The following is a 17,461-nucleotide window of genomic DNA, read 5'->3' as shown; positions in this document are numbered from 1 at the left end:
AATGTATTAATGTCGGATTTAAAAAATATTCATAACGTTCCCCGGATGACAAACGGAGAGACGGATATGTTCTTGCAATGCATTTGTAAGACGGATCTGCAGAATAGGATCTAACCTACACTGACTATCTCCCACTAACTATCTGTATTATATATATAAGCTATCTAACTATCTAATGTAATGACACAGCAAAGCACAGAGCACAGCAATGTCACTGCTCTCTCTCTCAGAACTGCAAAAAACTGCAGAAAATGGCTGCTGGGGAGGTTATATAGTAAGGGGTAGGCAACTTTCCTATTGGTTGCTAGGGATGTTGCTAAGCTCAGACAAAGACATTGCAGCCTTCTCATTGGCCCACAAGCAAGAAGCAGGGAGGGATCATGGGTTCAGATGAAAAAAAATCTAGAATATTTGCGAATGCAAATATATAGCACTATATTATAAATCTTCGCGATCCGAATATTCGCACCCAAAACTAATGTCAATTTGCAAAATTTCTCTGCTGGAGATGCCTTTCCAGTATCTTTCTAGTCTCCAAAAGAATCTTTGCTTATGTCAAATAGTGAAGGGAGGTCACACTGGGCAGGTCAACTGTTCTATAATGCAATGCAATAATACTATTGTAAGTTTTTCTTGTTCGCTATACCTTAACTAACAGTTCTTTACTATGTAAGGTGCCCGGCAGAAGAATGTAATGTTTGATAGAAATTCTACACTCTGGAATGTAAGTGAACAAGACCCAAGAACTTGATCCCTTTTTCAGTAAGAAGACATCAAGGAAATGAATATCAGAGTAAAAAAATAATTTGTTAAAGGAACAGATTAGCTTTTGTAGTATACATCTTGTGCATTACCCCAACATAGAGTACTTGCGCAATTGTTTGTTATTTAATGTTCTGATGTATTGTACTACCCAGTATAGCTTTGTATAGATAAGTTAGGGTTAACGATCCTGACTGTACCCTTTGAGAAGCTAGATGATGGACTTGGGTCTGCCCCTGGTTCAGTCCATGTGAGTAGTGTATTAGCTGAGGAAGTCAAAGGAGCTGCATGGTCTCACTCCTTGGAGATTTGCATCAAGAAAGTCATCTCTACATTACAGTACTCCAGAAAAGATATAGAAAGAACTAGAAGGTCCAGAATCTGCATGGCTGAGCACTGGAATCAGTTTGTGAGGTATTCGCTGTTTAACTCCTTAAAGATCGGGCCTTTTTTTATTTTAAAATTTTTTATTTCTCTTCCCCACGTTCAATTAGTCATAACTTTTTTATTTTCCCGTTCACATAGCCATATGAGGGCTTTTTCTCGGGACGAGATGCATTTTTTTTAATGCCACCATTTCATTTACCATGTTGTATATTGGAAAACAGTTAACAAATTCTTTGTGGGGTAAAAAAAAAAACACAATTCCACCAAGGTTTTGGGGGTTTTGACATCACGGTGTTCACTATGCACTAAAAATGACATGTTTTTACATGACCTAGACCCTGACATATGTAAAGGCACTTAGAATCAATTATTAAATTAAGCAAAAATGACATGTGGCTCAATACGATTGCAGCGATACCAAACTTATATTGTTTTTTTATTTTGTTTAATAAAAACCTTTGAAAAAAAATCAAAATTTTCTTTACATCGCCATGGTGTGACAGCCATAACTTTTTTTTATATTTCAGTCTACAGAGCTGTATGAGATCTTTTTTTTTTTGTTACGAACTGTCGTTTTTACTGGTATCTACAGGGTGGGCCATTTATATGGATGCACCTTAATAAAATGGGAATGGTTGGTGATATTAACTTCCTGTTTGTGGCACATTAGTATATGTGAGGGGGGAAACTTTTCAAGATGGGTGGTGACCATGGCGGACATTTTGAATCCAACTTTTGTTTTTTCAATAGGAAGAGGGTCATGTGACACATCAAACTTATTGTGAATTTCACAAGAAAAACAATGGTGTGCTTGGTTTTAACGTAACTTTATTCTTTCATGAGTTATTTACAAGTTTCTGACCACTTATAAAATGTGTTCAATGTGCTGCCCATTGTGTTGGATTGTCAATGCAACCCTCTTCTCCTACTTTTCACACACTGATAGCAACACCGCAGGAGAAATGCTAGGACAGGCTTCCAGTATCCGTAGTTTCAGGTGCTGCACATCTCATATCTTCACAGCATAGACAATTGCCTTCAGATGACCCCAAAGATAAAAGTCTAAGGCGGTCAGATCGGGAGACCTTGGGGCCATTCAACTGGCCCACGACGACCAATCCACTTTCCAGGAAACTGTTCATCTAGGAATGCTCGGACCTGACACCCATAATGTGGTGGTGCACCATCTTGCTGGAAAAACTCAGGGAACGTGCCAGCTTCAGTGCATAAAGAGGGAAACACATCATCAAGTAGCAATTTTGCATATCCAGTGGCCTTGAGGTTTCCATTGATGAAGAATGGCCCCACTATCTTTGTACCCCATATACCACACCATACCATCAACTTTTTTGTTCCAACAGTCTTGGAGGGATCTATCCAATGTGGGTTAGTGTCAGACCAATAGCGGTGGTTTTGTTTGTTAACTTCACCATTCACATAAAAGTTTGCCTCATCACTGAACAAAATCTTCTGCTTAAACTGAGGGTCCTGTTCCAATTTTTGTTTTGCCCATTCTGCAAATTCAGTTCGCCAATCTGGGTCATCCTCGTTGAGATGCTGCAGTAGCTGGAGTTTGTAAGGGTGCCATTTGTGAGTAGCTAATATCCGCCGAAGGGATGTTCGACTAATGCCACTCTCCAGTGACATGCGGCGAGTGCTACGCTATGGGCTCTTGCTGAATGAAGCTAGGACAGCCACTGATGTTTCTTCATTATAAACAGATTTCATGCGTCCACATTTTGGCAAATCCAACACTGAACCAGTTTCACGAAATTTAGCAAGCAGTTTGCTAACTGTAGCATGGGAGATGGGTGGTCTCGTAGGGTGTCTTGCATTGAAATCTGCTGCAATGACCCGGTTACTGCGTTCACCAGACATCAACACAATTTCTATCCGCTCCTCACGTGTTAACCTCGGCGACATGTCAATGGCTGTAAACAAAGAGAAACTTGTAAATAACCCATGAAAGAATAAAGTTACATTAAAACCAAGCACACCATTGTTTTTCGTGTGAAATTCCCAATAAGTTTGATGTGTCACATGACCCTCTTCCTATTGAAAAAACAAAAGTTGGATTCAAAATGGCCAACTTCAAAATGGCCGCCATGGTCACCACCCATCTTGAAAAGTTTCCCCCCCTCACATATACTAATGTGCCACAAACAGGAAGTTAATATCACCAACCATTCCCATTTTATTAAGGTGTATCCATATAAATGGCCCACCCTGTATTTTGTGATATGTATGACTTTTTGATAACTGTTATTAAATTTTTTTGGGGACGACGACAAGATGACGATAAAATAGAAAATCGCATGTTTTTCTTTTTTTTTTCGTTATGGCGTTCACCACACAGGACATTTAAAAAAAATATTTTAATAGTTCAGACATTTCCGGATGCAGCGATACCTCACATGTTTACTTTTTATTGTTTATATATTTTTATATGTGAAATTGGGAAAGGGGGATTCAAACTTTTCATTTTTTTTATTTTTTATTAACTATTAGCTGGAATCTTTTGATCCCTTGTCCGATTCACCTTAATAGGGACCTATTAGGTCAAATAGAATTTTTACACTGTCTATGCTGAGCTATGCCTCGTCCATCGTTCAGGAGGCAGATGACTATGGCAGGCCTGGAGGGCTTCAGTAGCGCCCAGGTTGCCATGGTAACCGATCGGAGGCCTGTGATTTCATGGCACCCGCCGCGTATGGAGTGTCCTGACCGCAGCACCCTGCTCCATACAATTGCGGATGCATGATGCCGTACATGTACAGTATTATGCATTAAGGGGTTAAAGGGGTCGTCTCACCTCAGCAAATGGCATTTATCATGTAGACACAGTTAATACAAGGCACTTTCTAATGGATTGTGATTGTCCATCTTGACTCCTTTGCTGGCTGGATAGATTTTTCAGTCACATTATACAATGCTTATATCCAGGGGTTACAGCCATTGCTGCAGTGCAGATATGAGGTAACTGCATCCCCATGGTCATGGCTGCCAGAGATAATACAACTGGATCCAGTCTGAACTGATGCAGACGGTGGTATTATTGACCAGATGCGTTTTTGCTTATCCCCTGCCGGATCCAGCAAACACACAGATGTGAAAGTAGCCGAAGTGCCTGGTATTAACTTTGTCTACGTGATAAATGCCATGGGCCAAAATGAGACAACCCCTTTAAAGGGCATCTGTCAGCAGATTTGTACCTATGAATCTGGCTGACCTGTTACATGAGCGCTTTGCAGCTGAACACATCTGTGTTGGTCCCATGTTCATATGTGCCCGCATTGCTGAGAAAAAGGAAGTTTTAATGTATGCAAATGAGCCTCTAGGAGCAATGGGGGCGTAGCTGTTACACCTAGAGGCTCTGCTCTCTGTAATTGCCGCTCCCTGTTCACGTGTAATGCCATTTTCACTGCCTGGCTCCGTCAGTGCAGAAAGCGCAGCAGTCACAGAGAGAGATGATCATCAAGGCATAAGGGCAGCACCCCCACTGCACCTACAGGCTCATTTGCATATATTAAAACATTATTTTCAGCAAAGTGGGCACATATGAATATAGGTACATAGATACAAATCTGCTGACAGGTGGCCTTTATGGTTGATAGCGACTTTGCTGCGATGAGAGGGACATTTCTAACACACCCTTTTATACTTGCTGGCCAGCCGTATCTTAATCCTGAACTCCTCAGTTTGGAATTACAGACAAGTTTGTAAAAAACGTATTTCCAGGCTTAGCAGAGAAAGGCTTTGGAGAAATAGAGGAAAGGCGTACTACAATCCCCATTCATGCTTATATCTATACATTGGAACCAGGGAACATTTGCACTTTGAATTGTTTGAAACTGTGTTCGATACCCTTGGATGTACTACAACCCCCATTCTGTACATTAGTAAAAAGAGACTTATCTGTTCTCTACAGTTTGCCTGGTTAATGACTTCAGCACCATTCGCTGGCCACGGCAGCTACATATCCGGCCGTGCAACAGTCATAACACCCAGGGCACCCCAACTACCATCAGGCAGGGGCCCCAACATCCTGTCACTACCCAGCCCTAGGGGGCATCAGTGCGAGGATTGCCACTGAATAAGGGCTCATGCACACAAGCGTATTTTCTTTCTGTGTCCGTCCAGTTTTTTTTTTGCGGATCCGTTTTTGCGGACTGAAAAATATATACGCCCGTGTGCATGAGCCCTAAGAATAACTGTAGCAGCCAGAACCACCATCCTTCCCATCCTCCAGGGCTTGCAGCACTTGTTAAACTGGTTAAGTGTGTGTCAGCCATGTATGAGATAAGAGTCAAATACGGTACTGTAAATAATGGTAACTTACAAGAAATACCTGACTGTTTACATTATATGGTTATTTTTGTTACCTTAAAAAAACTAAGTACGGTCGAAGGTTAGACAGGTTGTGCAGTTTTTGATGCTCCTGGGGTAGAATATGGAACCTGATATCTGGCTGCCCCTTCAGGCCTTCGTGATCTAGTGTTACAAAGCTTAATCCCTGACAACCTTGGCACCCAGGGGTCCAACCCATTTTAAATATGTACATTTATATCCCTGTTGTATCATCAGCACATTGACACTTGATCCCCTCAATGAAACATGCATTAGATCCAGTGCATTGGATTAATGGCCTACATATCAAACAAGATACGGTGGTCAGGTTTTTGGTGTAAAAATGTCGTACGACATGCCAGTTGCGGCTTTTTTGCTACATTTCGGAAATGCAGCACTTTTCAAAGTGGTCTGTGTTTAAGATAAGTTAAATTAGACCTGGACTATGACACATTTACTATCTGCGACACTTGAAATATCACAGATAAGTCGCATCCTACGCCAGGCAGCCCCGTGATGTATTTTTTAAGACTAGTCATACAACACAATGTGAAATACTGTACATTTGGTGCAAGCAAAACTAGACTTGAAAATGATCTCAAATGATAAGTGTCCCGCATAATGTTTAAAGTTATCTTGGTAACTGAGAGCAACATGTAAGCTCTATGTAGATATAAATCAGGTTCGATTAAAATGTAACCTGCTGAAAGGCAAAGGTTCTAAACAGAATCAATCACTGCTGAATTTTTTGCGACTTGCATGTCGCTGGAAATTGTGCAAATTGGTCTGCATTCATTCTTATGGCAGTCCTGCTACATTGCAGTACTTGGGTGTGACATGTGGCAAACCCAAAAATTGCCTTGTAGCTGTACTATAATAGTGAGTAGTAGCAGTATATTTGGACACAGGCAAGGTGGCCACGAGTTACACCCTAGCTACAGGGCCAATGGGCACATGAATTTGAAGACCGTAAACCCTCAGATGTGAGGTAGGTGTGTTGGGTTTCAGACACATGTGGCAGCCACATTGGCCACTCTATGGAAACCCAGCCTTATAGAAGGGTCATTTAGCCACTATATATATAAATCGCACCTGCGATTTGTCTTTGGAGGTGCTGTTCCGTTTTTTGGTTATATGTATATTATAGAGGACTAGGCATCCTCTTTGGAACTTAGCAAATCTAATCTTAGCCCATCCCCCACCTCCAAGGCGTAGAGCGCCAGTTCGTGCCACGTGTCCAGCTTGGACACCGAATATTTTTAAGGCACAGAGGGATCACTGAGGACGCTGACACGGTCTGCTACGTACTCCTTCACCATCTTCCAAAACTTTTCCCTCCTTGTTACACTAGGCCGCGCATCAGGGTGGGGGTGCTAGCGGGGTGCTATGAAACTGTTCCAGGCCTTGGAGAGTGTTTTGCTGCCTTTGTTGGAACGGCTGTGTGTTCCGCTCGTCTCCCCTCCTCGGTTGCCCAAGGAACTACGTACTCTGCTGCCGGCGTAGTCAGCTGGAAATTTTTGGAGCAATTTTTCCACAAGGACCTTCTGGTATTGCACCATTTTGCTAGTCTTCTCCACCACAGGAATGAGAGATGAGAAGTTCTCTTTGTAGCGGGGGTCGAGAAGGGTGAGCAACCAGTAATCGGTGTTGGCCAAAATGCGTATAATGCGAGGGTCAAGGGAAAGGCAGCATAACAAAGTCAGCCATGTGTGCCAGAGTCCCAACAGACAAGACTTCGCTGTCCTCATCAGGAGGATGACTCTCAATCTCCTCATCCTCTTCCTCCTCTTCGGCCCATCCATGCTGAACAGATGGAATAAACCTGCTATGGGTACGACCCTCTGTAGCGGAGGCAACTGTCTCCTGCTTCTCCTCCTTATCATGTTGAGAAACCGCTGAACCACTAAGTTGAACACGTGGGTTAGGCAAGGTATGTGTGTGAGCTTGCCGAGCTCCAAAGCCACCACCAAGTTACGGCCATTATCAGACTCAACCATGCCTGGTTGTAGGTTGAGTGGAGAGAGCCACAGCTCAGTCTGGTCCCTTATACCCTGCCACAGCTTTATGACGGTGTGCTGTTTGCCACCTAAGTAAATTAGTTTCAGCACGGCCTGTTGCCGCTTCCCCATTGCAGTGCTACACTGCTTTCAGCTACTGACTGATTGCTGACTGGTGCTGCAAGATGAGAATTTAGATTTGGAAGTGGAGGAGAAGGTCAAGGAGGAGAAGGGCGGGTTGCAGCCACTAATGTACAGTAGGTGGTGGTGGAAATCCTGATGGACTTAGGGCCCGCAATCCTTGGAGTCGGTGGCACCTGTGCCATCCCAGGGTACAACTCGCTCCTGGCCTCCACAACGTTCACCCAGTGTGCCATCAGGGAAATGTAGCGTCCCTGACCAAAAGCACTTGTCCATGTGTCAGTCGTTAAGTGGACCTTCCCAATAACTGTGTTGGTCAGGACACGGATGATTGTATGGGACACATGCTGGTGTAAGGCGGGGACGGCACACCGGGATAAAATAGTGGCGGCTGGGGACTGAGTAACGAGGGATGGCTGCAGAAAGCCTCAGTGTCCACAAGCCTAAATGGCAACATTTCCAGGGCCAGCAATTTGGAAAGGTGCGCATTTAGTGCTATGGCCTGTGGGTGGGTGGCTGGGTATTTGCGCTTTCCTTCAAAGGCCTGGGGTATGGACATCTGTACTTTTGCGCTGGGACACAGAAGTGGATGTGCTAGATGATGGTGCTTGTGAAGGTCCAGGTGCAGGGTAGGAGGCATCTGGGCCTGCGTCTTGGACAGGGGATTGGCCAGCACGTAACACAGGGGAAGAGGATGCAGTGGTGCGACCTGCAGACACTGATTGTGGACGCAGGCGTTCGGCCCACCTATTAGGGTGCTTTGATGCCATGTGGCGGATTATGCTGGTGGTGGTGAGGTTGCTAGTGTTCACGCCCCTGCTCATTTTGGTACGGCACAGGTTGCAGATGACAATTCTTTTATCGTCCGCACTTTCCTAAAAAAATCACCAGACTGTGGAACACTTACCCTTTGGCAAGCGAGATTGTAGCAAGGGGGTGCTCCGGGGAACAGTTGCGGGCCTGTTTGGTGTGGCCTGCCTTCTCCCTTTTGCCACCCCACTGCCTCTTCCAGCCTGTTGCGGTGCTGCGAATCCCTCCCCCTCTGTACTGCTGTCCTCGCTCGGCTTGCCACCTTCCCAGGTTGGCTCAGTGATTTCATTGTCTACCACCTCCTCTTCCACTTCCTCACTCTGGTCATCCTATCGACTTGTTGAACTAACAAGAACCTCACTCATTGACAACTGTGTCTTATCCTCATGATCAACCTCTTGAGACACTAAATGCCATTGACTTATTGGCAACTGTGTCTCATCATCATCCACGTCGTGAAACACTAATTGCCGTTCCCCACCGACATCTTTTTCTGACTGTAGATGCTCAAGAGTTTGGGAATCAGTGCACAACATCTCCTCATGTCCCTCTTTAAACGGGCTTGGCGAGAGGGCCAAATCAAGGGATGGTGATGAAAAGAGCTCCTCGGAATATCTGAGTTGGGGATCACTTGTTTGCCAAGACTCTCCATGGTGGGAAGAAGGAGGATCAGGGTGAGGATTCTGTTGACCAGACTCTTGGCTACTGAGACTGGACTTTGTGGAAGACAGGGTGGTGCTTAACCGACTAGAAGCATTATCTGCTGCAATCCAACCGACCACCTGGTCGCACTGGTGTGACTTCGAGAGTGGTTTCCTGTGTCGCACTGCAAACTGTGACAAGAAGCTAGGTATCATGGATGAGTGTGTTTCTTGTGCTCTAGCAGCAGGCACAGTTTCACCGCGCCCAGGGCCACGGCCTCTGCGTGCACCATCAGCAGAACGGCCACTTCCCCATCCCTTACTGCTCGCCTTGAGCATATTAAATGGTATATATGCTTGCAAGTATGTCACTTTGTGGAAGTATGTCACTTTGTGGAAGACTTTGTGGAAGACAAAGTGACATACTTGCACAAGTAATGTCGCTGCCACCAGCGGCGAAAGAATTACACAGAATGTCAAAGATATTTAGGATGCACAAATGTTCTACAAGAGATGCAGCGCAGTTTTAACTGTATGTCACAGATATTTAGGATGTGCAAAAATTATCCAGGAGATGTAGCGCAGGTAATGTCGCTGTCACCAGCGGCAAAAAATTTACACTGAATGTCACAGATATTTAGGATGCGCAAACGTTACACAGAAGATGTAGCGCAGGTAATGTCGCTGTCACCAGTGGCAAAAAAATTGCACAGAATGTCAAAGATATTTAGGATGCACAGACATTATACAGGAGATGTAGCGCAGGTAATGTCGCTGTCACCAGGGGCAAAAAAATTACACTGAATGTCACAGGTATTTAGGATGCGCAAATGTTATACAGGAGATGTAGCGCAGGTAATGTCACGGTCACCAGCGGCGAAAAAAATTACACTGAATGTCACAGATATTTAGGATGCGCACACGTTATACTGGAGATGTAGCGCAGGTAATGTCGCTGTCAGCAGCGGTCAAACTATTGCGCTGAATCTCACAGATATTTAGTATGCACAAATGTAATACAACAGATGTAGCAAAGGTTGTGTCACTGTCAGTAGCAGCCAAACAATTGCACGCAATTTAGCGCAGGTTGCGCTAATAATATATATTGCAGCAAGATAAAACAATAGTCCTTAAAAGGACTTTTGGGTCTCTAACACCTTTCGAGACTAAACCCTGCCTAAAAAAAATAAAAAAATTCTGTCCCTAGACTATCTGTCCCTTCTGCTGCAGCTCTCCCTTACTAAGACTGAGCCGAATCACGTGTCATCAGGTGCTATATAGCACCCGATGACGCGTTCTGGCCAGCCAATCACTGTAATGCCGGTAACCAACATGGCTACGGCATTATAGTGAGTGCCAGTACTTTCCTGCACGTTTATTGCAGGAGGGGAGGAGACTCGAGCATCGTGCTCGAGCACATGCAGTGTTTGGCCGAACACCGCGATGTGCCGAGCATCGTGATGCTCGAGTCAAAATGGTGTTTGGCCGAGCATGCTCGCCCAACATTAGTGATTTATGAAGTCTCAGGAATTCTTTATTTCAAAGTTAGTGTATCAAGAGTAAAACAACGTGGAATCTAAGGTCTCCTTCATCAGGTTACAAAATTGTCAGTGCAAGTACTGTAAGTGACCCGATATTTTTATCAGGGACTTAGGGCAGCATAAAGCTGGTGATGGATTCTCTTTAAAGACAGCCTACCCTGTGGCGTTATATTATGTCATGCTTGGCTGGTTGTGCAGAGAACGCTTATACCAATCATTTAACCCCGTAGATCCCAGGATCAATAGCAATAGTGGCATCTAAGAATTTGAAAGAGGGTGGTTCTCTGTGCCAGCCAGTTAGCACCCCTGGAATATAAATACTGGGGGACACTGGGTTACCAAAACAGCAGGGACCTAACAAAGGTGATCTGATTCTGCACTCCCAAAAAAGTGCTAATAAACACTACAATTTGTCCCATAAAAATACATGAAAAAAGTCATCATGTTTTTATGAAAAATAGATAGTTATGGCTCTTGGAATATGCAGTAACAAGTTTTCCCATAAAACATGTTTTATTGTGCAAAGGTACTAAAATATGAACTAAACTAAACATATTATTATCACCACATCATGTCATATGATATACAAACCCATGCTATTTTTTCCATTACCCACATGCATTTAATGTATGTATCCCGAAAAGAGCATATGGACAACGATTGTCTTCATTAGACAATGCTCTTAAAGTATCCTTAGACCTTCAGGAAAATGATGTTCTCCTAAGATACCAAACTACAACTGCATTATGTCCGAGATGCAACAATAAGTTGGAATAAGTTGGAAACATATGCTTCATTTTGAAACCATATACCTTCACTGGGAGCTGATTTTCTAAATCTCTAAACAGGTGATTACTCCATTCCGCAAGCTCATCTTGTGTGCTGAGAATAGGAAAGAGATGGAAGATTGGATTGGAGCCATCAAATCTGTCCAGAAGTGGGATCTTAATGAGGTATTGTATATCAGTGCACTAGCAGTGTAATCATTCAATGAATCTTGAATGCTGGATTTAGTTTTGAGCTTCATATTGTGAAAAGAACATAGACAGATGCTTCTGTTAAAACCGATAAGGCCTCATGCACACGGCCGTTGTGCGCCCGTGGCCATATTAAGGCCCGCATACGGCGGGTCCGCAATACACAGGGCACTGGCCATGTGCACCCCGCATCACGGATGCGGACCCATTCATTTGAATGCGTCCGCAATCACGGAGATGCGGTGCGGAACGGAAGCACGGATCGGAAGCACTATGGAGTGCTTCAGTGGTGTTTCTGTCCGTGCCTCCGCACCGGAAAAAAATAGAACTTGTTCTATTTTTTTGCGGTGCGGGCGGATCACAGACCCATTTAAATTGAATGGGTCTCGATCCGTCCCGGCCGTGGCACGGACATTGCCTGTGCATTAGCGACCGCAAATTGCAGTCCCCAATGCACGGAATGGACGCACAACGGCCATGTGCATGAGGCCTTAGTCTTTCTCAGACCTAGCTGTTTCAAACAAGGTCCATTAGGCCACATGCATCCGTTTTTTGCGGATAGGATGCGGACCCATTCATTTGAATGGGTCCACAAAAAATGCGGACAGCACACCGTGTGCTGTCTGCATCAGTATGTCCGTTCCGTAGCCCCGCAAAAATAATAGTGCATGTCCTATTTTTTTCTAGTTTGCGGACAAGTATAGGCATTATTACAATGGATCTGCAAAAAAACTATCCGCAAAAAAAACGGATGCCATTCGGACGTCATCCTTTTTTTTTGTGGATCCGCAATTTGCGGACCGCAAAACACATATGGTCGTGTGCATGTAGCCTTAGGCCTCATGCACACGACAGTATTTTTTCACGGTTCGCAAAACGGGGTTCCGTGGTCCGTGACCGTTTTTTCATCCGTGGGTCTTCTTTGATATTTGGAGGATCCACGGACATGAAAAAAAAGTCGTTTTGGTGTCCGCTTGGCCGTGCGGAGCCAAACGGATCCGTCCTGACTTACAATGCAAGTCAATGTGGACGGATCCGTTTGACGTTGACACAATATGGTGCAATTGCAAACGGATCCGTCCCCCATTGACTTTCAATGTAAAGTCAGGAGTTAATATACCATAGGATTGGAGTTTTCTCCAATTCGATGGTATATTTTAACTTGAAGCGTCCCCATCACCATGGGAACGCCTCTATGTTAGAATATACCATCGGATTTGAGTTAGAACGTGAAACTCAGATCCGACAGTATATGCTAACACAGAGGCGTTCCCATAGTGATGGGGACGCTTCAAGTTAGAATATCCATGAACTGTGTACATGACTGCCCCCTGCTGCCTGGCAGCACCCGATCTCTTACAGGGGGCTGTGATCCGCACAATTAACCCCTCAGGTGCCGCATCTGAGGGGTTAATTGTGCGTATCATAGCCCCCTGTAAGAGATCAGGTGCTGCCAGGCAGGAGGGGGCAGACCCCCCCTCCCTCCCCTGTATTACATTCATTGGTGGTCAGTGCGGCCTCCCCTCTCCCCCTCCCTAATTAAATCCGAATCCCCCATCATTGGTGGCCAGTGCGGCCTCACCTCTCCCCCCCCCCAGTTAAAATCACGTTCCGAATCCTCCATCATTGGTGGCCAGTGCGGCCTCACCTCTCCCCCCCCTAGTTAAAATCACGTTCCGAATCCCCCATCATTGGTGGCCAGTGCGGCCTCACATCTCCCCCCCCTTAGTTAAAATCACGTTCCCCCATCATTGGTGGCAGTGGAGAGTTCCGATCGGAGTCCCAGTTTAATTGCTGGGGCTCCGATCGGTAACCATGGCAACCAGGACACTACTGCAGTCCTGGTTGCCATGGTTACTTAGCAATTTTTAGAAGCATTATACTTACCTGCGAGCTGCGATGTCTGTGACCGGCCGGGCACTCCTCCTACTGGTAAGTGAAAGGTCTGTGCGGCGCATTGCTTATAGCACAGACCTGTCACAGGTAGCTTATAGCACAGTCATGTACACAGTTCTCAGTATATTCTAACTTGAAGCGTCCCCATCAATATGGGAACGCCTCTGTGTTAGAATATACTGTCGGATATGAGTTTTACTGTGCGATCCGTCTGTGTGAAAGTTGCCAACGGCCACGGACGCGGATGCCAATCTTGTGTGCATCTGTGTTTTTTCACGGACCCATTGACTTGAATGGGTCCTTTAACCGTTGTCCGTCAAAAACGGACGGACAGAAAACACGGGTCACGGCCGTGGATGAACAACGGTGCATTTTCCGAGTTTTCAACGGACCCATTGAAAGTCAATGGGTCCACAGAAAATCACGGAAAACGGAACAACAGCCACGGATGCACACAACGGTCGTGTGCATGAGGCCTTAGACAAATGTTTGCAATTTTGCCTCACTGGGAGAAGCAATCCTTCCAAGCCCCACATAGCACTGGATAATTTTCATGGTAATTTACCTAAAGTGTTAAACTTGTGCCCTGTATTTTGCTTTCAGACAACCCAGTTTAATATGGAACATTTTTCTGGAATGCACAACTGGTACGCCTGTTCACATGCAAGACCCACATTCTGCAATGTGTGCAGAGAGGCGCTATCTGGTGTCACTTCTCATGGACTCTCCTGTGAAGGTATTCTATGGATACATGTCAGAATGATAGGATGCACAGCAAAAAATTATCTAGTACCATGTTACATAGAAAATGTATGCAATTTGATGTTACATATAGCCGATTTTTGCCTAAAATTGAAGCTGAACCATTTACCCAGTCAAAAAATGGACTTATACTAGTTGTAGGAGAAAATCATGAGATAATATTTCACATTGCAGACACACTAATTCACATGGAATGGAATCAATATAGATCTTTAATATAAAAATATAGGATAATAAAAATCACTGAAAAACATACAATGTATAAAAATGTGCAATTCATAAAAGTGCACAAATCAAGATTTGTAAGAATTGTATTTAATTATAAAATACTTCCTATTACATTTCTATATTGATCCCTGTTTATGTGAATGATTCCAGAGTCTACTCTACTGGACATTGCATTTGCTTCTAACATATGTTCAGGTGGCAGATTGTGGGTATTTTTTCCATTGTATTAAAAAGCATAGTTAACTGCGTATTTCAATACAGTGAGATCTTGCCAAAATAGTGTGCTTTATACGTTTGGGGATTCAGCAGGTGACTTATGTAGTGTATATGATATATATGTATATATGTCTGAAACTGTATGCTATATTTTGTCTGGTATTTTTGATGGAATCTGCGACAGAGATGAGAAGATGTCAGCATGTTTACAGTGAGATTACACGTAATATATTTTATGTTAAAGTGATCACAAATTGTCTGTTTAAGCTAAATATCAGTCCAAATATGATGGATATGCAGTGCAGACTTTAAGGGGTTTTTACATAGAGAATTTAAAAAGAGACAAAAAGGGCCAGAAATAGATTTTAAAAAATGGAGGTCTTGTATGTTGATTGTTCTCATCTCCAGACCAATGAGTAGCGGACGTCACCATAGCCACATGCAGGCGCATCATAAGCTCCTATAACTCGGCACACGATCCTCCCGTACAGGCTCTAACCGCAGATATTACCGCTGAGGAAGGTCTTGTTGGACCGAAACATCCATTTTTATTACATATTTTGTGGTGCTTCTCAAACTTGTTATATCTAAGTGGATCGTTTTCTGGACATCTTATGTCTTTCACAATTGAACAAGATTTCTATGAATGATTCTCAATTGAGGGCCAAAAATGTTCTGATTTAAAAAGGGCCAGAAAAATGAAGTTTTACTCACTTGCACTGATCCCCTGCTGCCGCCATCCAGCTTCTGCTCCGGTGCTCTGCACTTCCTGTCCTGGTGAGCAGCCTTTCCCAGCATTTATGGTATGTCGAGCCTGTACAGGAGGACCCCTTTAAATATGTAATATACTTCTTCTATTTGCCGATTTTTACCATAGATTTCACTTTTTGCAATGCATAGAGTGATGTCTGCAGAAAATCCCCAACAGAATCATCACGTAAAACATTGTTTTTGCTGCCCCTCAGAATTGGTGTTAAATTTGTAACCGATGTTTTTCTGCTCAGCGTGGACACACGCTAATGGTCATATATTCTGGCTTAGGCCTCATGCACACAGCCGTTCCGTTTTTTGCGGTCCGCAAACCGCGGAACCACAAAAAACTGAAGCCGCCCGTGTGCCTTACGCAATTTGCGGAACGGAACGGGCGGCCCATTGTAGAAATGCCTATTCTTGTCCGCAAAACAGACAAGAATAGGACATGCTATATATTTTTTTTTTGCGGGGCCACGGAACGGAGCAACGGATGCGTACAGCACACGGAGTGCTGTCCGCATCTTTTGCGGCCCCATTGAAGTGAATGAGTCCGCACCCGAGCCGCAAAAACTGCAGCTCGGATGCGGACCCAAACTACGGTCGTGTGCATGAGGCCATATACTGTGTCTAATCAATGCTGTATTCTTCTGTAAAGTCTGCAGGGTGATAATACTCTGCAGAGCACCTGTATAGACCTGGTATCGGACCACAATATGGTCACTGTATGGTAGTATTATTGCTTACATTGCTGCATGTACAGTGTACATTTGTCCCAGACTGAAAAAGTGAGTGCACACCTAATACATGCATATTATACATGGACACACTAGTATTCAGCGTTTAAGGAGTAAATCCATAACGTAGACACACAAGTGTATTACCGCTCTGTACACCCATTAGGTTGGATGGAGTCCTGTTGTACTTCTGTATGCCTATGATTTTATACTCCATCAACGTGTTAGGCTACTTTCACACTGGTGTTTTGGCTTTCCGTGTCTGAGATCCGTTCAGGGCTCTCACAAGCGGTCCAAAACGGATCAGTTTTGCCCTAATGCATTCTGAATGGAAAAGGATCCGCTCAGAATGCATCAGTTTGCCTCCGATCAGTCACCATTCCGCTTTGGAGGCCGACACCAAAACGCTGCTTGCAGCATTTTTCTGTCCGCGATGTGGTGCGGAGCAAGACGGATCCGTCCTGACACACAATGTAGGTCAATGGGGACGGATTAGTTTTCTCTGACACAATAGAAAACTGATCCGTCCCCCATTGACTTTCAATGGTGTTCATGACAGATCCGTCATGGCTATAGAAGACATAATACAACCGGATCCGTTCATGACGGATGCAAGCGGTTGTATTATTGTAATGGAAGTGTTTTTGCAGATCCATGATGGATCCACAAAAAACGCTAGTGTGAAAGTAGCCTAAAACAGATCTAGTCTCCCGAAGAAGAATATCTCCATAGTACAGTACTGTAGACTCCGTAATGCGTTACAGCAGGGACTCCATCTGACTCTCCATGTACACGGCTCTTTGGATACTCTCATAGCTGAAATGAAATGTTGTCATAGAAAATGGAAAATCCAAGTGAGTATGTGCTTTTTTTTTCTAGTTTGCAAGTTTAAAGCTCATAAACGTTGTGCTGTAAGGGCCACAAATAACTGCAAATGGACAACACTAGCATCTGTGGCGAATGACATTATAGAAGACGAAGATGGTGTAAGTACAGAAACAGTGCCTTGTAGTTCATTCTAAAATGATGCTTAGACCATCAGGGTGTCCATATCAGTGGGTGTATCTACTCCTAATTAATATATTGCGTAATAGTGCAGGACCCGAACCCACGGAGCACAGTATACTTCATGATTGCAGTTCGGAGCACTGTGCACTATTGGGGTAAATGAGAATACTTCCTCCCAGTTAATGCGGGCTGAAAAAATACCGATCATTCATTGTGACAGAATGATTGCTCTCAGATTGCTGGGAATTAAACAGTGTTGGC

The 17,461-nt window shown here is 44.1% G+C and overlaps 1 protein-coding gene across 4 annotated transcripts in view; it reads left to right on the top strand.

Annotated features, from left to right (window-relative positions):
• Positions 1-17,461, top strand: part of DGKK (diacylglycerol kinase kappa) — a 345,826-nt gene that overhangs the window by 172,527 nt on the left and 155,838 nt on the right. For all 4 annotated transcript variants that reach the window (XM_040405534.1, XM_040405535.1, XM_040405533.1 and 1 more), the window contains 3 exons: positions 11,475-11,579; positions 14,103-14,235; positions 17,072-17,178. In XM_040405534.1, the coding sequence (XP_040261468.1) occupies positions 11,475-11,579; positions 14,103-14,235; positions 17,072-17,178 (345 nt within the window). The remainder of the gene's footprint in view (positions 1-11,474; positions 11,580-14,102; positions 14,236-17,071; positions 17,179-17,461) is intronic.

Source organism: Bufo bufo, chromosome 8, assembly GCF_905171765.1.
Source record: "Bufo bufo chromosome 8, aBufBuf1.1, whole genome shotgun sequence".
Classification (NCBI taxonomy): domain Eukaryota; kingdom Metazoa; phylum Chordata; class Amphibia; order Anura; family Bufonidae; genus Bufo; species Bufo bufo.
The sequence above is the reverse complement of the archived record's forward strand: the minus strand, read 5'-3'. Positions and strand labels throughout refer to the sequence as shown.